The 21,570-nt window shown below is 32.2% G+C and overlaps 3 protein-coding genes and 1 long non-coding RNA gene across 8 annotated transcripts; 2 read left to right on the forward strand and 2 right to left on the reverse strand.

Moving 5' to 3' along the window:
* Positions 1-1,041: 1,041 nt before the first annotated feature.
* On the reverse strand, positions 1,042-3,689 carry LOC108477195 (probable serine/threonine-protein kinase PBL19). The gene is made up of 4 exons (XM_017779666.2): positions 2,799-3,689; positions 2,124-2,381; positions 1,927-2,049; positions 1,042-1,719 (listed from the first exon to the last, which is right to left on the reverse strand). The coding sequence occupies exons 1-4, from the start codon at positions 3,156-3,158 to the stop codon at positions 1,300-1,302; spliced, it is 1,161 nt and encodes a 386-aa protein (XP_017635155.1). The 5' UTR covers positions 3,159-3,689; the 3' UTR covers positions 1,042-1,299.
* A 3,304-nt stretch (positions 3,690-6,993) lies between these two features.
* Positions 6,994-7,628, forward strand: LOC108478218 (uncharacterized). The gene is made up of 2 exons (XR_001870280.2): positions 6,994-7,253; positions 7,503-7,628. It is a non-coding gene; the product is annotated as an uncharacterized LOC108478218 (long non-coding RNA).
* A 1,191-nt stretch (positions 7,629-8,819) lies between these two features.
* Positions 8,820-10,611, forward strand: LOC108477056 (60S ribosomal protein L37a). The gene is made up of 5 exons (XM_017779483.2): positions 8,820-8,934; positions 9,550-9,589; positions 9,876-9,964; positions 10,138-10,220; positions 10,314-10,611. Exons 1-5 carry the CDS (start codon positions 8,932-8,934, stop codon positions 10,375-10,377), a joined length of 279 nt encoding a protein of 92 aa, XP_017634972.1. The 5' UTR covers positions 8,820-8,931; the 3' UTR covers positions 10,378-10,611.
* A 3,157-nt stretch (positions 10,612-13,768) lies between these two features.
* Positions 13,769-17,169, reverse strand: LOC108479931 (casein kinase II subunit beta-1). 5 transcript variants are annotated; one of them, XM_017782790.2, is made up of 5 exons: positions 16,563-17,169; positions 15,402-15,617; positions 14,968-15,062; positions 14,652-14,868; positions 13,769-14,256 (listed from the first exon to the last, which is right to left on the reverse strand). In XM_017782790.2, exons 1-5 carry the CDS (start codon positions 16,792-16,794, stop codon positions 14,126-14,128), a joined length of 891 nt encoding a protein of 296 aa, XP_017638279.1. In that variant the 5' UTR covers positions 16,795-17,169; the 3' UTR covers positions 13,769-14,125. The 5 variants fall into 5 exon arrangements, with proteins under 5 accessions (XP_017638279.1, XP_017638278.1, XP_017638281.1 ...); XM_017782789.2 differs by having other exon boundaries at positions 14,968-15,077; XM_017782792.2 differs by having other exon boundaries at positions 14,706-14,868; positions 14,968-15,077; positions 16,563-17,168.
* Between the last annotated feature and the right edge of the window lie 4,401 nt (positions 17,170-21,570).

Here is a 21,570-nt window from a genome sequence, read left to right on the forward strand (position 1 = left end):
TCCATGCATCCAAAATCAGTAAATGATGTCAATCATGCCATTATTAATACATGATATTCAACTTTAAGAGGAACATATTCAATTATTGCCAGATAAATGAGTTAAATAAGGAAATCAAACCACCTCAGGCTATGGTTGCGCAAAGGAAATAAAAACAGACTATCCTAATTAGCAGTTAATAGCTAATATATAAAAGTACAAATACATGCCTATACTGTGTCCACCTAGAAGCATCCTCAAATCGGATCTCTCACCAAGAAGAAGAAGAAGAAACAAATATCAAACACGGCGAAGACTTTCGATCAAGTCCCCGAGTTCTTTACGACCCGAGTCTCTGCCAAACATGAATCCATACCAGAATAATTTTTTTTTTCCAAAAACACAAAAAAGCAAATATCAAACTTTAACACAAGAGATTCTAGAGCAAGTGAATAGAAAGAAAGGGAGAAGCAATCGATACCAGTAAGACACCGGCGGTGGCAATGGTTTGAACTTTGAATGAGACGTTTTTTTCTCCGCTTTCTATTTCTTTCCCGCGACTGTACGGAACTTTTTTTTTCTTTTGGCTTAATTCACCATTTGCCCTTAAAATATACTCACTTTTTCACTTTGATATTTAATTTTTTTTTATCTCAATTTGATACTTAAAAATGTCAATTTTCTTTATTTTTGATCCAATTTGTAACCACTGTTAACAAAAGACCGTTAGCCAATTTTTAGCCAATGACAAAGCCTCATATGGCATGTTTTGGACAAAAAAAATATGTCACTTAACAATTAAATTTATTAAAATAAAAACATTAAATTTAAATTTTAAAAAATAAAAAATTATAATATTAAATATTTAAATATTAAAAAACATTTTTTACTTTAATTGACTGACCATAATAAATTGAGCAATGATCATTTCCTAAAATAATTTTCTAAATTAATACCGTAGTGGCCGCCGCCCGAAATGTTGGATAAAAGCCCTTTTTTTTTTTTTTTTTTTCTTACCAACGGAGAATCCAACCAACAAAAAAGATATCAGCAAACACCGCCTTTTTGATCAACAAAGAAATTTAAATATCAATTTAATGCATAACAATTTATAATGGCTGCTATAATTTACAAGCATACATTATGCTAAAAAATTTCTTCAAATGGCCAATACCTTAATGAAGAAAAGGGCTCTCATTCAAAGTGAAATATCCACGGATTCATAGTTCAAACCAGTGAAACAAAAGCAAAAGACATCTTAGTCGCTAATATATGCTTTCTTGATTGGTTATCTGCTAAAACATCAGATCAGAAGTACGTTTATTTCCCCCCGTTTCTCGATGAGGGTGTAAGAGGAGGAGCCTTGTTGGCTGAAGAGCTTCCTCCCGATTCTTGTATTGCTTGCTTCAAGCTCTCTACCACTTCGCTCATTGTTGGTCTTTCCTTGGCATTTTTGTTTAGGCAGCTATTAGCCAACTTTCCTACCTTTTGAGCTGCAGTCGAAGAGTAACTGTTACCAAGTCGAGGGTCTATTAGCAACCTGAACTTTTTACTATCAGGAGGGAACTCTTTCACCCAATCTAACAGCTTCTGCTCCAATGGTGGCCGGTTCCTTTCCACTGCTCGCCTCCCTGTGAGGATCTCATAAAGTACCACCCCAAAAGTCCATATATCACTTTGAATTGTGAGATGGCCTGTTTTCACATATTCTGGGGCAGCATATCCGTATGTTCCGACCACCTTTAACAAAAGAAAACAAACCATTTATTTAGTATCCTAGTGATAATGAGTGCCTAATGCGCTAAAGAGCTATGTTAGTGCTACTAATGCACCACTTAAAAAGATATTGACAGTCAGTGAAAAGCGAAACAGTGGAGCCAACCAAGAAGGATGCAATGAAGATGCTTTGCAGACATTGAATTGAGTCCGAATTCAGTATCTACTTACCGCAGTGGATACGTGAGTACGATCATCCGTTGGCCCTTCCCTTGCAAGCCCAAAGTCTGAGAGCTTTGGCTTAAAACTTTCATCCAAGAGCACATTCGAGGACTTGAAATCTCGATATATCACCTTTACAAATAGCCAAAAGGCAGATCAGAGATAACCATAGTTAATGAAGTGATATGAATAAAAGAGGGATGTACCTTGACTTCCAATCCCTCATGTAGATAAGCCAAGCCTTGTGCTGCACCAAGCATAATCTCTAACCTTGTTTTCCAAGGTAAAGTTGGTGTCCTCTTAAAAAGATGATCTTCTAAGCTCCGGTTAGGCATGTATTCGTACACCAGCAACCTATGAATCCCTCTTTCCCCGTCTACCGAACAATATCCTAAAAGTTTTACCAGGTTTGGATGGTTAACGACTCCGAGAAATTGAACCTCCGCAAGCCATTCCTTATGACCCTACATGTGGTTACTCCAAAATACCATAAGAAACAGAAACGATTCTCAAAATAAAGTGATATTGGAAGCTACTAGACAGACAAACAGACAGAGAAACATCTCATGGTCCAAAGCAAGAATGGCTGATGGTATCTTTGTCTGAGATCAAAATATTTTGGATCATTACAAGATTATTATTAGTATCATGGTCCAATCAATGTTGCAATCAGCCTTACAGCACATGAACAGTACTTATTCACTAGACTTAGAGGTGTAAGTCAAGAGTTGTGTGAACCAAATTCCTATTAAAATTCTGTGTTCTATTTTCTCCCCTTTTTATGATTTATTGTCATTATTCACGTTCAATTTTCAGACCACCCTTACAGTGCTGAATTTTCAGACAAATTTAAAGGAAGAAAATGATTTTGCAGCTAGTACCTGTAAACCCTGAGTGTTGAGCTTCTTGATAGCAACAACTATAGGATCACCTCGACCATTTGGAGGAGTAATACTTCCCTTATAAACACCCCCAAAACCACCCTCACCGATCTTTAACAACTTGTTGAAACCATGTGTGGCATCCCTCAACTCTTGTAAAGAGAAAACTCTCAAATTATGCTCTTTTTCTTTGTACAGCTCTGGTATGCTCCTTGGAGATGGCAAAGACCTTGATGATGTCCGAGTCTGACTCAGGGCTGAATTATCCGATTTACTTTGGTTTCTCAGTTCAGGAGCAGTTCTTGATTCTCTTTTCTTCTTCTTTGATTTGTCCTTGATGAAGATAGAAAAACACTTCATGTCTAAGTTTTTATCAAAATCAAAAAATTTTCCTGCTACCCTCAAATTTGTTCTATCAAGTTGCAACCTTTCCTTCACATTTAACTTATGAACCCAAGGAGAAAAACTGAATTTTGAACGAGGAACGAGTAAACGTATGAAGAAAACAGAGAAAGAAAATGGACCCAGAAAAGTCTTGGTGCCTAGGAGTGGAAAATGGAGAAGAAAAAGCAAAATATATAACAAATGAAGATAAAGAGATGGAATTTTAATACAACAAAGGGTAGAAACAATCAATGAAAAGTGAAAACCAGACAAGAAACAGTAAAAAGAAACCCCATCCGGACAAATATACACCTGAATCCTCCTTTACCGACTGAGGATAGATGAGAAAAATATATGAATGACATGAGAGAAGATGGGATCAAGAAATATAGGAAGACCCACTCAAGAAAAATACGCTAATGTTCTAAAGCACTACTGTTTTGACATTTCTAAAATGGAAAAAGGTGGCGCTAGTAATAAAATAATCCTACTCTATACCGCGTTTTGTTTGGTTTCTTCGTAAATGTTGTATGGACTTATTAATTAGCATTCAGTAACAATTAAAAACATGTGGACCATCTTCGTGCTTGTTTACATTGTTGATGTTGTTTGAAAGGAACAGTGTCCCAAAACCAAAGAAAACAACATCCAAGTTTCCATTTATTTTGTGGTTAGGAAAGTAGGATATGATTATAATTTTCAACAATATGCCGCATACCTTTTTCATTCATTTCAACACGGCTGACGCAACTATGTCAAACGTGAAGATTTCACTTCCTTAGTTCTTTATTAATTTCTTTCACATTTTCTGACTACTTTAACATTTAGAGGCGATTGCTACTAAAACAATTTTCTACTTTTTTATGGGACTGTCTTCAACCATTGATCTTATTTCTTTTTCGTGTTTATTAAGCTGTTAAATTTGTGGTGTATCCTAGCGTAATATTTTGATCATGATCACACTGAAGAATGTTGGCAAATGATTATGGATGCTGGTTTATAGTTATCATATATGAGATTTGACCCATTGATTGTGTCATTGTGGCATTTTCATTTAAATTGTGGTAGGTGGTCTACTGTCATTTTCATATAAAAAGGAATTCATGTTGTTTGAATAAAATTCATTTTCATTTTCTTACTATCATCTTCAACTAATTTTTATACCTACCATAAGATAATAACTCTAAATTATATGGGTTTAGGTTGTTCCTCCCCAATTAAGATAAATTATTAGTTACAATATAGCTATGTTTTATATTTGACTAGAAATATTTTATTTACCTAATATTAAAAAATGTTTTAACATAAATATATCAGTAAAAAGGATAAATTGTGTCGTACTAACACTTTCACACGGTAACTTTACCAGAGATAATCTTATTATCAGAATAATTTTCGGAATACCTGTTACAATTTTTATTGCTCAATAATTAATTTGATCCAGAGGTAAGGAGTAATTTATTACACCAAAAGATATCGTTAATACAATTAAAATTATGCCTGTAACTCAAGTTAATTCTCGAGGTTTTTTAAAATCACGAAAAAATTGTTATGTCCACACCTAAAAGTAAAAATTTAACTAAAAGATACAATATTAGTTGCAAGCAAGTTAGTTCATCAATGTATTGTTGATGCCAGAAGAGAACACCGATTAGTGAGGAAGGAAGTGTACCTATGTGGCTATAAGTGACAGTATTTTTACACGAAAATTTGACTTGAACTTGAGTATAACTCAATCAGCTAAAATCATATTAGTATATATACTTACCTACACGAAGCTCGCAAGACAGTTTCTTCCCCAAAGCCTTCATTAGGCCCATCAGAGAGATGTATCTTTTGTTTGTTCTATTGCTTTGATGTCTGCAACACAAGAACAATGTCAAACCGAGGTCCGAGCCAAACCACACATAAACTGAATGAAGCAGAACATTTAACAAATAATAATTAGTTCGGTGACAAAGTTCAGTGATTTTTAAGTATGGCGAAATACTACTATTAATCTTTATATTGTGTATAAGTTTTGATTTTGATTCTTTTATTTTAATTTGATAATTTTTTCCTCAAGTTTTTCAATTATGGAAATTTAATTTTGGGTAATTGCTAAATTTATTAAATTATATTATTTATAAAATTATACGTGTCAAAACTCTTTTTATTTTGAAAAATCGAGATCGACTTTAAAAACTAAAGTTTGGAGTCGCCACCAATCTTTTTTTGGTTTAGGTGTGATCGGATCACCTAATAAATCATTTTATTAAAATATAGATTTTGGCCCAATGAAAATCAAGAAATGGGTTCGGGAGTCGGTTACATACGAAGAAGGATTAGCACCCTCATAACGCCCAAAATTGACCTAACTGATTAATTTATGTCCTAATGTTGAAAATTAAAAAAAAAACATTGAAATACGATCCCCTTAAAAGTGTGTGCACAACTCGAACTAGATTTCAAGATTCACTCGTTTCAAAGAAATAAAATATCACATCCAGCACGTTAAGACACGATATTTTAAGCCTCCAAAAACTGAGATCACTTCATGATTTCCAAAACGCAACAAGAAGGGTATTCAATTATTTGGACCAACGAAAAAAGCGAAACCCAACACGTTATGGCACGATTTCTCGAATTTCTAAACATAGAACATTGCCTTATTTTAGAAGTTTTTTTTAAAAAAATTGATAGTTGCAACAACGAATTAAAACTACTTGTTTGCTTGAGGATAAAAACAATCGATATTGAGTAAACACGAGAATTGAAAACATAATGCAATTACAAGGGAAAAAAATAGTTATATGTATGAACAATAACATGTGAAAACGATATGAAAGCGAATGACGGCACATGATATGCAAGACAACACAAGAACTAGGAGTTAATGATATTTAAAGATTATTAAATATATGCAAAGAAATAATACAAGCAAAAATTCAAATAACTTATATGCATATAAAACTGACAATATATGAATAATTATTAATATATATATATATATATATATATGTTATGTAAGAAGAAATTCAAAATAAATAATACAAAACATAGACAAGTTAATTTAACTAATGATGTATATATGAAAATGGGAAAAAAAGTGTAAATGATATATACCAAGATACTAAAATAAATAAAATATACAAAAATCCTTTAAAGAGAACCAAATTATACATAAATAAATTTAAATATATATATATATATATATAAAATTTAAGAAAATACTTACATAAAATAATACGAGAACAATAATGTACATGGAATAAAGATAATTTTATCATAAATTATATATATGTATAATAATAATATATAAAGGTATTTTAACTAAATATTATACAAGAATTTTAAAACAACACTACATAATATAGAATTTTACAATAATATTTTATAATTTAAACAAATAAAAATAGAGTAGAAAATTATTTAGGTAACCTAAAAAGTATATTAAAATAAATTTTTAAAAGTTGAGTTCCAAATAAATTTAAGAAATAATGAATTATACATGTAAAAAGAACTTAATTGAAATAAACCAAACTTAAAGAGATAATTAATGAATAAATAGAACATCAAATTAAAACTAGGGACCACAATTCAATTGGCACAAATTCTCAAGGACCAAAAACGAAAATGACCCAAATCTCCAAAACTCAGCACCTGGGCGTGGACCAGATCACAATCAACGTGTAAATTATAGGAAAAATTTAATAAAATAAATAAGGTGCAAATAGGAGTTAATTCAAAACTGGCGCGAATGGGAAGGACTGGAAGCGCAAATTTCCCCTTTAAAATGAAAGTGTGTGGACTCAGCCTGTGAATTGGGTCAACACACGGGCCTTTCCAAAATGCTACTGCTTTTAACAACCATTTATTTTATTATTAAAAACAAAAGCTAGTTTTAAAGTCTTTTTTTTTTGTTAAAAAAACTTTAACTTTAATTTCTTTTTTCTAAAAAACCCTAAACTCTTTCTTCTCCCCACTGTCCTCTTTCTTCCAGCCGCAAACAAGGCCAACACCAAGCCTTCATTCGCCTCCGTGACGACCAACAGAGGGCTGGAGAACCCCTCTTGTGAAGCGAATCGAGAGGTACTCACCCTTTCCCCTTTTATTTCGTATTTTCGGATTTGAATGGAAATAAAAATCAAGGAAAAGAACGGGAAAAGAAAATGATAAAATAACCACCTTAGGAATATTTTCTTGGCTGCTCTTTACTCTCTTTTTTGGTATCTTTTGTATTTCAAAAAAAAAGAAAAAAAAACCCCTTTACCATTAAAAATCAAAGGCTTTATAGCCAAAATACAAGCAGTTTCTGCTGCTTCCTTGTCCAACTTACAGGCCGTGAAGTTGTGGAGAACGAGGGGCATGGAGTATGGGCGCAAACATGGAGCGAGGCACACGGGGATCGTGCGTGGAGTGCCGACGTGGGGGTTGCGGCGTGGGGCTGCTGTGCAAAAGGGGAACTTAGGGTTTCTGAAACCCTAAAAATTTGGGCCTATCGGGCCATTGTAAAATTTTGGGCTTGTAAACCGAACGAATTTGATGGACTATTTAATTTGTGTTTGATTTTGCTTTCCTTATGGGCCGGGCAAAATTCGGGTCTTACAATACGCGGCAAATATATTATCATATATGTAATGACGTATAATTTACCATTTCCACACATTGCTCTAAAAAAGGTGAGTTAATTGGATAACTATTGTTCTGGTGAATGCAAAAATTTCAAAACAAAAAGTATAGGAATTAAGAATAGGCAAATTGAAGAATATAGATTAAATCAAGGCTAATAGCATAATTTAACCAAATAGTTTTAAGTGCTACCATTAGGGTCAAGACTGAAATTTGAAAATACAAAAAATACAAGTACTAAAATTGACTGAAATAAAGTATAATGACTAAATCCACACCTTATACATAGGAAAAGAACTAATAGCGAAATTTAACCAAATTTAAAATTATTAAACTTTATATTAACTCATTTTTATATTATTAACTTAGCTTAGTGTTATTTTATCATAATCAACTAACTATAATAGTTTGATAATGGTAAGTCACATTGCACTTCTAATAGAAGAATACAAATTTGAACTTTAAAGACGATATTGTTAGGAGAGACGATCACGAATTAAAAAAAAATTAGTATTCATAAATCATAAAATAGATATAAAAATATATTAATTATAAAAACAATAATTTAATAAAAATGATATTAAATTATCTTGCATTCTCTCAAATAAAGGAAAGAATCCTACATTCCAATCAAATGTATATTGGTTACCAAAGTTCAAACTTTGATATTTAGTATTAATATATACCAAAGTTCTGATTATATCTGTTTTTTTTTTATTTACATAATGTTTAGAATTATTCATAGCCCCTTTTTTAACCCATAAATAGGAGAATAGCGTGCTTCAACACACTCGAATCTATGTTCTTCTTTATTGACAATAATAGCCATACTAATCTAGACTCAATCCACATCATAAAAATTAATTTCTTATCATAATACAAGAAATTGTGTTTTTTTAAAGGAAAAAAAGTCAGCACAAAAAATGGGAGAGGAAATGATAAACCGCTTTGGGCCTTATTGTCGTTAACATTAGAATGAGAAATGGGCCTAAAATTCAAAATTCCCGTTGATTTCAAGTTTCTATAAAAACCGAGCAAGAAAAACCCTAAATTTTTCTTTGATTTTGTTGCATTCTCTCGACGAGCCGTTTCTCACTTCAGCGACCAGACAGTCAGAGATCCTCCCAATCAAACAACAATGGTATTTCTCTACTTCCTAAGTTGGGAAAAAAGATTCTTTCTCTTAGCTGTGTATATCTGTAGATATGTTTGTTTCTTGAGAAAATGCCGTCCATAGAAAGTGTTGTTCATTGAAGTAGTTGGTCAGCTAACGAAGAAAAAGAAGTTAAAGATGATGAAACCTCCTTTATTAGCTAAGTAGAAATTGCGTCCTGGTTGTGTTGTTGGTTGAATGGTTCAGCAATGTCGTCATGCTTTATCTTCATATTTTCATTTTTTTTTTTTGAAAAAGTTATTTAATATTCTGACGGAGAAGTAGGAGGAAATCACTTGGAACTTGAGCTATTATATTACAAAATTTGGTAATAACTTTTGTTGATTACTCATAAAGTTACTTCCGTTTCAATTTCAGCCACTTGTTTTGATATTTACTTATGTATTTTGATTCATTGTCAAATTTGGCTAGTAAATCACTTAGGAATTGAACTATCCTATCATTTAGGATTGCTTTAGTTTATAGCCCCTTACTGTGGTTGTGTGGAGAATTAAATAGGAAGAAATCAATAGGTGATGAATTTGTGTTAATTGTTTTATTTTGTTGTAATTAGTTAATTCCTTTCTTTCTCTGATGTTGCAGACAAAGAGAACCAAGAAGGCTGGAATTGTTGGAAAATATGGTAGGCAAAATTTTTGAAGTCTTACTTTATTATGGTTTGTTAAAGAGAGTTTCTAAGTAGAAAGCATTCATGGAATAGGAAAGATCAGTACTAATTGGTAGCTCTGTGATTTGATTTTGCTGGAACTTGTCACCATTATAAGATTTATCCGAATTCATTTCTTGTTCTTATTCATTGTAATAGACTCTTCAGTTAATTGAAATAACAATGGGATCTTGCCTCTTTAAAAATTCCCAAAGTTTCTGATTTCTTTCTCTCTCTCTTTTTTTTTTGCCTTGTAATAAAGGTACTCGTTATGGTGCCAGTTTGAGGAAGCAAATTAAGAAGATGGAGGTTAGTCAACACAGCAAGTACTTCTGTGAGTTCTGTGGAAAGGTTGGTGCATTTCTTTTGGTGCATTATCCATTTGATCCTATATTTTGAGGCCCTTGCTTTTTGCCTGTCCTTTCGGTGCATTTCTTTGTTTAAACTTGGAGAAAATTTTGTATCTATTGCACTTCTTTATTTGAGTAGAATGTATTTGTTCTAATAAACTCTGCTCCCAACAGTATGCGGTGAAGAGAAAAGCTGTCGGTATCTGGGGATGCAAGGATTGCGGGAAAGTCAAAGCAGGCGGTGCTTATACTTTGAAGTAAAGATACATTTTTTTACCTCTTCATACTTCAATTTCATTTATTTGGATGCCCAGGTAATTTACTGGTTGCTGCATTTGTTAATTTAACAGCACTGCTAGCGCTGTGACTGTGAGGAGTACCATCAGGAGGCTGAGGGAGCAAACTGAGAGCTGAGCCACCACTGGTGATTGATTTATATTCTACTTTCATAGGATGTTGTTTTGCATGTTTTAGCTATGAGACTTAATTGAGACCTTTTTTTGACAATGATGTTCGTGCTATGTGTTCTCATTTTTTTATCTGAGTCTGGTTTTAGAACTTTATTTAAGTTCAATTATTTGCTTCATTCGACATTATCTTGTTATTTTCACATCAAATTATGGCATTCTTGATTCTTTGTCTTGCTCATATTATTTGTTACTGTATTGTTTTGAGAATGCTGCAATAGTGGCCGAACCCTCCATAAATCTCTTCAGAATTCCAGAACTGACCCCAGCATGAACGGAGTGATGAGCCTATCACAAAGTTCCAACCCGAGTTGATCTCTAGATAAGCTATTGAACTTTGGCTTGAACAACTTATGCCCCTTTTTTTTGAATAATGAATGACTTCTGTTAAATGAATTTGGGTGATCTTTTCTGCATAGATGCTTTTACATGCGTTTGTTAAGTACGGCACTTATTTTGTTCTCTTTCTTTCTATCACTTTATGTCAACTTTTACCAGTGCTAGCTTCTTTATGGTTTTTGGGTCGGCAGGATTGTCCTTATTCTCTTCTGTGTGTGATGTATGCGTCACACTGTGTATAAGAATAGGGGAGGCGGGCTCTCTAAACTCATCGTCATTGTAACCAAGGTATAGGAGGTAGTTCATTACGGGCAGAAGCGGGTATCCAGTTTTGTTCCATTAAAGCTATGGCACTGCAAAGTGCAGAAGTCTCTTCACCCTCTGATTGTTCAAAAAATTTCTTCTACATTCCTCCCCTGTCTCTGAAAAAATCAACAACCTCCAAGTTGCTATGCAAGCATTTTCCAAATGAGGATATCCACGGTATATTACTTCCTGATCTTAATCTTTACCAGGGTTTAGCTAAGCCTTCAACATCCTCTTTCTAATTTATTAAAACTTGCCTTAGCCTTCCTAAAATGCCCAAAGAATCTATCTAAGTCGCACAGTTTTTTCCACATCCGGTGAGCAAGAGATGTTTCACTCCCGACATTCCACATCAGTTTCCACTATTCGGCTTCAGCTACAACTATGTTCGTGTCGGAGCCATTTAGCTGGTTTTAACTTTTCTTAACAGAAGAGGGCTCCCTGTGACCACTAGAATGGCCTTGCTTGACTCTAGATACAAAAATTATCAGCATGGTTGTTTGGGGATGGTGGAAACAACGATCAACTCTGGAGCAGTGGTCCTGACTCTGTTCCCCAATTTCACCATGTCCATGAGAGAAAAATTGGTCCACCGCCTTCCTGTTCAAATCCATATCACCTGAGCCCTGATGGACTCAGGCCTTGTTCAAGGCACACTTTATTCTCAAATGGCTTGTAGATTCCAGTATCATGCTATCGGCTTGGGATTAGCCTCTTCTGGGGACATTCCTCTCATTAAAATCCACTCTCGAAATGAACCCACCACCGTTGCCATGGGTTTCAAATTATGAGAAACGTTAAACGGAAGAGCAAAGGAGACGTAGTAGTAATCCAATCACCACCAAAAATGCTGATGGAACTGTTACCATCAGTTTTCATCGCAAAAAATGACATCCAAGCCCAATATCTTTTCCCACTCAAATGCTTGCTGCATCCACCTTTGATATTTGCATGTTAGTTCGTGTCTGTATGTCTTTAGCTTGGACCTGTTAAGTTCTTTTATAAGCATTCCATGGGAATGAGCCTGTAATGTGGACTGCAGATTTGGTTGAGTGGGCTAATTTTATATCTTTGGATGTTCTCAGAACCTTCACAATCCCAATGTTGTTCATCGAAATACAGTTGGGAGTGGAGGAGTAATTGAAGTTCTTCGAAAATCAGTTCCTTCCTATTGATTTAAAAGTTAAATTTTAGTGTTGTTGTTAAAACGTATTTTTGAAAAATAAAATATTTATTTTAGATTTGATATTATGAAGTAAAAATATTTATTTAAATATTTTTAAATTCATTAATATTATTATATTTTAGTAAGAGTATAAAAATGATTTATTGTAATTGTTATTTATATTTCAATATATGAAATATAAATTTTAAATATTTATAAACAATCAATATTAGTTATTTGTAAAATTTAATTTGAACATATAATTTATATTTTAAATATTATTAAAATGTAATTATTATAAATTTAAGTATATAATGTTATATATTTAAAATAAATTAAATAAAAAATAATTATGTACTCAATATATATAAGATAAAATATAATAGATTATAAATAAGGGTTAAATAAATCATTTAGTTTTAAAAGTGTTTTTTCCAAAACTGAAACTAAAAATTGTTCACTTTTGGGTTCAAAAACATTTTTATTGCAAAATTATTTGTTTAATATTATTTACAGTTCCAAAAGCAATTTTGATTCTAAAATCACTTCTGAAAAATAATGAGAAATAAAACCTTAATGTCTTCTAATTTTCTTCTTATTGGATTAATACTTTGAGATCATTGTATCCATCCATCTTTGGACATTATTTATTAGTCTTGTTGGAGTAGATAGGACTGATAAAGATAAAAATTGGTCAATATACCAATCTGGAAAAAAGTTGGACGAACACTAAAAAAATTTAAACAAAAATTTGACCATTAAATTAGTTTATAATTTTTATTTTTAATTTATTATTTAATTATTATGATTTTATTGTTAAATTGAAAACTGATAGTTTACTTTATCCAACCATCAAATTTTATAGGTTAATATGCAATTTACCCCTTGAACTTGTCTAAAAATACCTAATTAGTATCTGAATTTTTTTTAATACCTAATTGGTACCTGAATTTGTATTCCGTCTCACATTACCCCAATTTGATAATAGCATTTATTTTTTAAGGGTTAAGATGTAACTTATCCGCTAAACTTGTCCAAAAAATACCTAATTAGTACCTAAATTTATCTAAAAATTATATTTTTTAAAAGACTTAAATTTTTAAATTTACATCCGTTATGTGCCATATAAGAGATACACATATCATTATAAGATTGGTAACCAATGCCACATTAGCACAAACTAGTAATGTTAGTGTGACTAACCTGAGTGACTGAAAAAAATTCAGGTACCAACTTTTGGATAAATTCGAAGGGCTAAACTACTTATTAACTCAAACTTATATAATACATAATACTTCGCACACGATTATGACAAAAAAAAAAAACAAAAAAACAAGACATCCTTTTGTCCAAAATATGCTTCAGAAGTCGAATCACTTGTAAGCAGAGGGTTGAGTTAAAAAAAAAAGAGTTGAGGGGTTTAAAACTTTGAAATACAGCTGTTTGAATTAAGAGCCCATGAGCCACATTGATCTCTTCCTATCGCGTGTACGTGCAAAGAAATGTATGAACTAAAAAGCCTAGCAAATTGTTCCACTATGTCAATGCTGATACCATATAACAGACATTTTAAGTACAAGGAAATACACAGAGAAAACACTGATAAATCAATCGATAAAGTACAACGGATGCCGGACGGTATTAATGGTTACTCTACCTAGAATCAATTCAAATGAATATAATCACATGAAAGGCTCTTCTGAATTAAGAATTAAACACTTGCTATTTGTAAACAAGCCTTGTGGTAATCCATTTAGATCTTAGAACATACAAAAAAGGACAGTAAACTTGATTATGAAAGACTACTCAACTATCCCTCATCTTTCAAAACCATTACTTCCAGATTAGAAGGCAAAATGTCATGAAGGATGTTTTAGTTCCAGCATTATGGCTTGTGGATCTTGTACCCAAATACTCTTGGAACATAGCTTTGAGTTGCCTTTTGTGGCTTCAAGTGCCCATGTGTCATCAGGAACAGGTTTGGGAATGTGGTCCCAAAATAGGCTCCATCAATGTCTAGATAGAATAAAGGTAACTTCATTAAATACTCCAACCACAACATTCCTAGCACAAATTTTGGAAATAGAAACACTGATCCCATGATGATGTATCAGGCCCTTTATGTGACACATACTACGATGTAAGAGTGATATCCACTTCATATTTATTAAAGATTGTATTTATTCCAATAGATCATATATCCTAATGAACTCATTATCACCATATGGGGTCCTTCCAATAATATTTAATAATATCATTACTTCATGGAAGTTTAAAAGATTCCTAGAAAAGGAACTTAAGACCCAATGCAGGAACAATAAGGAAATGTCCAAAATGATAGAGGGATATCATAAATGCATGGGAGTGGTAGAAATGAAAGCCTATTCATGATATGCATGTTATCTCCGTACCAAATGCATGCAACAAAAAGTAGCAGACAAATTCAATGGCGAAAAGGATACTGCCTTGATACTTGGACCGAGGGTAGTATATATCTTCACACCTAGGGCAGTATATTTTTACGGTGCTTGCACGAGGAATATCTGATTGACCAACAGGAAGACAAGGTTGTCCGCAGCAGTAAACTCTAGGGCATCTTCCAAAATCATAGTTCTTGTACTTGTCTAGCTGTAAAAGTTTAAAAAATTCCATTGTAATAAACTGCCTAATTTACATGTATAAGAAAATAAGGAACTATCACAATGAATATCTTGGGAAACATCTTACCATAGCTGCCATTCCTTTGCTTGTCAATATGTATCGAGCATGAATCAAACCATAAAGCATCTCTGCCGCAGATTCAACTAATTCATTTTGCTCTTCTGTAAACATATCCCCTATCAATTTCAACCCAAGACAAATTTACCCATTGCAAGAAAAATAAAATAGACACTTGTCACGTTGCTAAATGACATAAATAACATGCTCCCCTTAAATTTAAGTGTTATATCAAGAATATCAAATACGAAAAGGAAAACTGTATTTGATTTAACACAGTTAGAATAAAACTGTATCACAAAACTAGCTGCTTCAAAGAACATAAATAGACAAATGTTAACACTTTCAATTCTCAAACTAATAACAGAACAATGGCACAGAAAGACTTCACCAAGAACAAGAAGGAATGATTTGACATGTGAAGAAACGAACTGCAAGCTTACCATGGGATTCAACGTCCAAAATCAAATCAAGTGCATAATCATAATAAGGAACTTGACTGCTTAGCCCACAAAGGTTAAAGTCATCTTGAATGTAGTCATCATCGACTTCACAAAAGAATTCATTTCCACGTAGGTTGCAAAACCACGAAATCCAAGATGTGTCATCCCCATCAGAACCACTGACATCTGATTCTTCACTGTCTGCTTCAGATTCATCTGCAGTCAATCCAATGAAAATTTACATCAGCATATGTCCATAACAAGAGAAATAGGAAACCAATGTTACCAAACACCAAAAATGTAACAACCCTTACTTAGAAAACATGATTCAGAAAAAGAAACTAGATAATGCAGTCAAAAATGTAAAGGGAATCACAGAAACACCACAAGTCTTGCAATACTTTTGCAATAAAAAGAAATCCACTTGATTCATAGTCATGAATAAATAGAAATATAATTTTACAAAACAGTATATGAAGAGGTTATAAAACATAAATTACTTGATTTTGGAAATTGAACACTTCCAAAAAAAATGGCAAAATAGGAAAAGCTAAAACCAACTTGCTTTCAGTACTGACACTTCATTTGAGTGTATAAACACAAATATTGAGCAACAATTGTCCATTCAAATACAGGGTCTGGCCAATATAACATATAATCTTATGGCACCAAGCACCGGAAGAATCGAAAGAGAACATTGGTGTAAGAAAGTATGCTTCTTTTCTTAATTTAAAGATAGAAAAGCACACACTGTTGAAAGTTAGGTGTCATTGTGGGAATGTCAACAGAAATCTTTGAGCTTTCTTATCATTTATTACTCTCTTTAAAATGATGGCACCAAATCACTAATTTGTCTTCCAATCACATCGATATTAATATCAATAAGAACTCTCAATTTCATTTATATCCAACCTCAATTACATAAATTTCAAAATCTTTTAGCGTGATTAATTTCAGTAGATATCAAATACAATGAAACTTTGGAGGAAAAACATAAAATGTCCAAATTGTATGGTGCAAACCTAGAAACAAATTTAAATAAAGAAAAAATACTCCATTTCTTGTAATTTCTCATACGAAACAAGGAAAAAAATCCATCTTTAAAAAATAAATGGTACCTAATTTAACTATTGAAAGAGGGAGATGTGATTATGCATATACCTTCGGAGGCCTTTGCTTTAGGTAGAGAAGCGGAGCGAGAGTCGCGATGATGATCAGGTGGATGCTTCCCCATGAGATGGGCGTTTGCAGACTTATCTTTGCCGTTGATCGCTCTCAAAGTGGACGGCGATGATCGCTCCAGTTGCTTATCAAGCGTCTCGTTGATACGCTTCCGATCCACCGATCCCACCTCTCCCTTAGAGCCACCGGCCGCTCTCTCTCCTCTGTACATCTTCCCTTTTTATCTATCCCTCCTTTATTTGTCGATGATAATAATCGCTTCCGTTCTCGCGAAATGACGCAAATGGCCCTAGGCCCAAAAATCTAGGATTCTCTCTATTTTCTTCTTTATTATTTCAGAGAGATGGAGCTGAAGTGCTAAAATGTTTAAGCTAAACCCAATTTTATTAATTTTTAAAAAAAAATCGCCAAAGAGAGAAAGAGAAATGGTGCAGAGGGGTTTTTAGAGAGAGAAAGGCTAAAATCGGGATAAACTTTATAGGTCCGGCGACATGGCCGATAAATCGGCGGTGTAGCTTAGCTTAGGCTTAGCTTTGAGTTTAAAGGGCTTTTCTAATATTCTTTCAAGTATCTGGCCTACACGTGGCATGTGATCAACTAGTTTCATGATAAAGATTTTTTTATGTTAACTAGAGTTATTGCAATAAAAGTCCCCGAACTATAATCTAAATTCCAAATTAATCCTTAAACTTCGAAGTATCAGTATTGTGTTAATCTAGTGTTTCCTTAAACCTAACATCACTTTGGTGTTAAAATGCCAACTTGAATATAATGTTAAACATACTTAAAATATGTGAATCCAAATTTTAAGTACAAGTACATGACCACATAAACAATTTGGATATAAAGTATTAAAAAAGGCAAACTCATTAAAATTTAGGAGAATTATTTTAGTACGTCAAATTTAAGTTGTCCACATAGTAAGTATGAACTTGTTTAAATATGACCTATGTGTTCTAAATATGCTCAATGTCAAATCGGATTTAACATTTAATGAGTAAATTAATGGCTAAATTGATAGAAGGACCTTATTGATATGATGTTAATACTTTAAAGATTCTATTAGGACTTTTTTTTAAGTTTGTGATTAATTTAAAGTTTAAGCCATATTTTAAGGATGTTGAATTGAGTTGACATTGATAATTATTTTCCCCTTTAATGTAGCCTTTATTTGCCAATATAAAGTATTTATGAATGATGTTTGTTTGAACTGAACTAGACTAGATCAAGTATCGATTGGGGTATCGATTTAAAATGTAATAGTAAACTAGTTTAACCATGAAATATTTAAGAAATAGGTTGGGTCAGGTTTTTTTTTTTTATTATAAATTTTTAATGATTTTTTAATTGAACCATTCAGACCAACAAAATCAGTGGCCTGATCAGTTTCACTGTCGATCCAATTCTAAACATACATATTAAAAAAAAAAATCTAAATATTTAAACTTTTTGTTATTGAGAACTATCCATTAAATAAAATAAAATTTCATTTTTAATTTATTCAAATTCCTAAAAGAAATAACATTTGGTATAGAAAAGTATTTCTCATCTTATCATCTTATAAAAAGAATTAATTAAGCAAATGAATAATAAAAAGAAAATAAGTTAATTATGTAATATTAGTCATAATTTTATCTTTTACTATTTTTATTTATAAAAGTTATTATCGAATAATAATATACAATTTATTAATTTCGGATCGTTAATAATTTTAAAATATAAATAGGTAAAATTATTTAGCACCCACGTACTATAAAATCTAGTATGCACAAAATAAAGTAATTAGTTAATTTTGGATGGTTAATTACATGCATCATAAAATAACATGCAATGAAAATAGAAAGTCTATTTTTTCAATAAAAAAACAAGTAGAATCTGAAGAACATAATGCTAATTGGCAATGGCTTTGGGGCTATTATAGAAGGAATGGATCGTGCTTTGTCCTTGATACTGAATTATGGGCTATCTTTTATGGTTTACGTATGCTTTTGTATCTTAGTTTTCGAAAAGTTATTAATGAAAGCGATCAGGTGTATCTACTTTATTTTCTTTCTTGTAAGTTGTAATAAAAAAAGAAGCTAAAACTCAAATTATTGAAACTGTATAAATCAACTGGATGACACTTGCATTTTGTTTTGATCCATTGACTCGCATTTTTATATGGTGAGGGGAAATTGATTCTCTTTTTTGAGCAGTGAATTTGGTATTTTAATTGTTTGAGTATTGTTTATGTTTGATTTTAACTTTGGGATTTTGTCTACTCAAAATAATGAAAATATTTTTATCATTTGTTACTTTTCTTTTAGGGCTCTTTAAAGACTTGGGTTTAAATTTGTTATAGGCCAATTTTGGGCCGTTTATGAGACTCAGGCCCAAATACATTACAATAGGACTTAGCTAACCCAAACAACAATATTAGACCCACCTAAGCCCATTAAACCTAACTAAACCCATTCAATAACCCCCAAACCCTTACAAACCCAAAACCCAATACACGAAACCCAATAACCCCAACTAACCTAAACCCATAACACCACCCAAACCCGAATGGCCCATGAACCTAAACCTAGCCCCCACTTGCGCCGACCAAAGACCGAACCCCACCAAAGACGCCTAACCTTGGCCACCACGCCCATACTTGTCGACATTCCCATCACTGCACCTCTACACTGTACATAAACAAAAGAGGACAGGAAAGGAACGAAGAAGCATGCAAGCGAAAATAAAATAAGCAAGAGAGCAAGGAATCACATGTAATCGGCTATAAAGCCGAGAGAGAACTAATGTAATGGGTTCGGTTTTTTTTGAAAAATAAAAAACGATGAAAGGTTCGATTGTAGAGCAAAAAATAGCACCTAATTAGAGTTTGAACACAAAATAACATCCAAGCAAAGTAGAATACAAAAGATCAAGATTCAAAAGTGAGTAAAACCGAAAGTAGTTCTTCATTTCAATAACTGTTTTAAGTCTATTTTTTCACCACAAATACATAAACATTTACAAATAAACATAAAGAAATAAAAGCAAAAAAGAGAAATAAAAAATAAAAATTATTTTTCCGCCATCACATGCGGTGCGGCAGGCAACGGCCAAGAAGCAGTCCGTGATCGGACCGAGCCCTCCCCTTGGCGGAAATCGCTCCGGCTCCCCTCTCCTTCTCTCCCTTTTCTCCTTTTTTTTCTTTCTCCCTAACTCAAATGATTTTTTAAAATTTTTGACTTTTATAGGGGTCAAACGCACCGCTTTGGACCCCGGTTTTAATGAACAAAACGACGCCGCTTTTACTTGGCCCGACCGATTCGACCGAACCCGCCTCAGGATCCTCGTGTTTTTAACTCAATGGGATATTTGTGCAATCGGTCCTTCCGCATTTTTTGTTGTTTGAATCAGGTTTATATTTATTTACAAATCGACCCTAAAATTTAAACTGATTTGTGATCTAATCCCTATTGATGCGCTGCGTTTTGATAGAGCGGATATATTGTTGTTTCAGTCCCCCCATGTTTCATGCGCGTTTCAATTCGGTCCCGTGGCTTATTTTATTTCGAATTTCGCCCTAAAATTCTGTTTTGAGCTCGATTTAGTCTTTTTTGCTAGATTACGGTTTTATTTTCAAATTATTTGTTTCTTATTTTCTGTTAATTATTATTATTAATTATAATCTTTATATTCTTATTATATTTACTATATTTAATATATGTAGTGGTGTATATTGTGTTATGTACAGATATGCGTATGTGTTCTATATATATTTATGGAATATTATTATTAGTTATTTTTAATATGTGTATTATGTAAATATTTTAATATTGTATTCTATACATTATTCCACATAATATTAAAGAACACGTGTTCTCAATATAACCATGTGCATTTAAATATATACTGTATATATTTGGGGAAGCATTGTCGATAGTTTTTTATTATCTTTTAACATGTATGTATCATATAAATATTTGAGTGTTATATTATGTATATATATATATATATTTCCAATATGTATATTTTTATTGTATTTTTATACGTCATATATATTTTTCAAGCTATATTACATTTCACATATTATCATATAAATATGTACATATATTTTAACTACTTTACTTTACATTATTTTTAACTTCACATTATGTATATATTTTGAACACCATACATATTGAGTATTTCTAATGTCCCGTTTATTTATACCCACGTCGAACATATCCATGTAATGTACTAGTAAGTTCATTCTATGTCGTTATCATTTCTAATGTATATGTATATTTCATGCAATATAATTAATAGTTACTCTTTTAACATTATTTTGAAGTACGTGTATATTATATGTATTCTTTTAATATGTATTACATGTATATATATAAATATATTCTGATTCTACATTGTGTATATATATATTTTCAATGTTATCTTTTAAATCATACGTCGTTTTATATATTTTCCATAGTCTTAACTAGATTTTATATTTTATATGTATATTATTACATTTATTTTATTCTTATCATATATATTATCAATACATGTACTTTATTATATGTATATATATACGTCATGTACACATATTAATATTATTATGTAAATCTTTTCATCCCTATTTTTACGTATATATTCGTAATGTCACTTTTACATATGTATATTCAATGTTTTTTCGTTTTCAATATTATTGTCATAATTAATCTTGCATGCGCGGTTATTGTTTTAATATTTTTTGTGATGTTTGTCATTTGCTTAAATATGTATACCTAGTCCTTTCATTTGTTTATTTATTTCTGTATTCGTTTTGTCTTACACGTTTTTGTTTCTAAATTAATTTCGATAATCAAAGGCAACATATCGGTTTAATACCAAGTCGACGGTTCCATTGCTATGTTGAGTGGAATTTGTCGGTTCGTGTTTAATCGGTATACCCTTCTCAAAAAAAGGGAAATCAAAAATTGAAAGTTTTCGTGTTTTGAATCGGATCACGATTGAATATTACTTTGAACTCATATTT

This window comes from Gossypium arboreum, chromosome 12 (assembly GCF_025698485.1).
Source record: "Gossypium arboreum isolate Shixiya-1 chromosome 12, ASM2569848v2, whole genome shotgun sequence".
Classification (NCBI taxonomy): Eukaryota; Viridiplantae; Streptophyta; class Magnoliopsida; order Malvales; family Malvaceae; genus Gossypium; species Gossypium arboreum.

Bases quoted from the DNA above. Each gene is read 5' to 3' on its own strand.
- LOC108477195 (XM_017779666.2), bottom strand. From the start codon at position 3,158: ATGAAGTGTTTTTCTATCTTCATCAAGGACAAATCAAAGAAGAAGAAA. The intron at 2,050-2,123 runs GTACATCCCTCT...CTATTTGTAAAG, and splicing joins ATGAGGGATTGGAAGTCAAG to GTGATATATCGAGATTTCAA. The intron at 1,720-1,926 runs GTAAGTAGATAC...CTTTTGTTAAAG, and splicing joins GTACTCACGTATCCACTGCG to GTGGTCGGAACATACGGATA.
- LOC108477056 (XM_017779483.2), top strand. The intron at 9,590-9,875 runs GTAGGCAAAATT...CTTGTAATAAAG, and splicing joins TGGAATTGTTGGAAAATATG to GTACTCGTTATGGTGCCAGT. The intron at 10,221-10,313 runs GTAAAGATACAT...TTAATTTAACAG, and splicing joins GGCGGTGCTTATACTTTGAA to CACTGCTAGCGCTGTGACTG.
- LOC108479931 (XM_017782789.2), bottom strand. From the start codon at position 16,794: ATGTACAGAGGAGAGAGAGCGGCCGGTGGCTCTAAGGGAGAGGTGGGA. The intron at 15,618-16,562 runs GTATATGCATAA...GATTGACTGCAG, and splicing joins TAAAGCAAAGGCCTCCGAAG to ATGAATCTGAAGCAGACAGT. The intron at 14,869-14,967 runs GTAAGATGTTTC...AAACTTTTACAG, and splicing joins GCAAAGGAATGGCAGCTATG to CTAGACAAGTACAAGAACTA.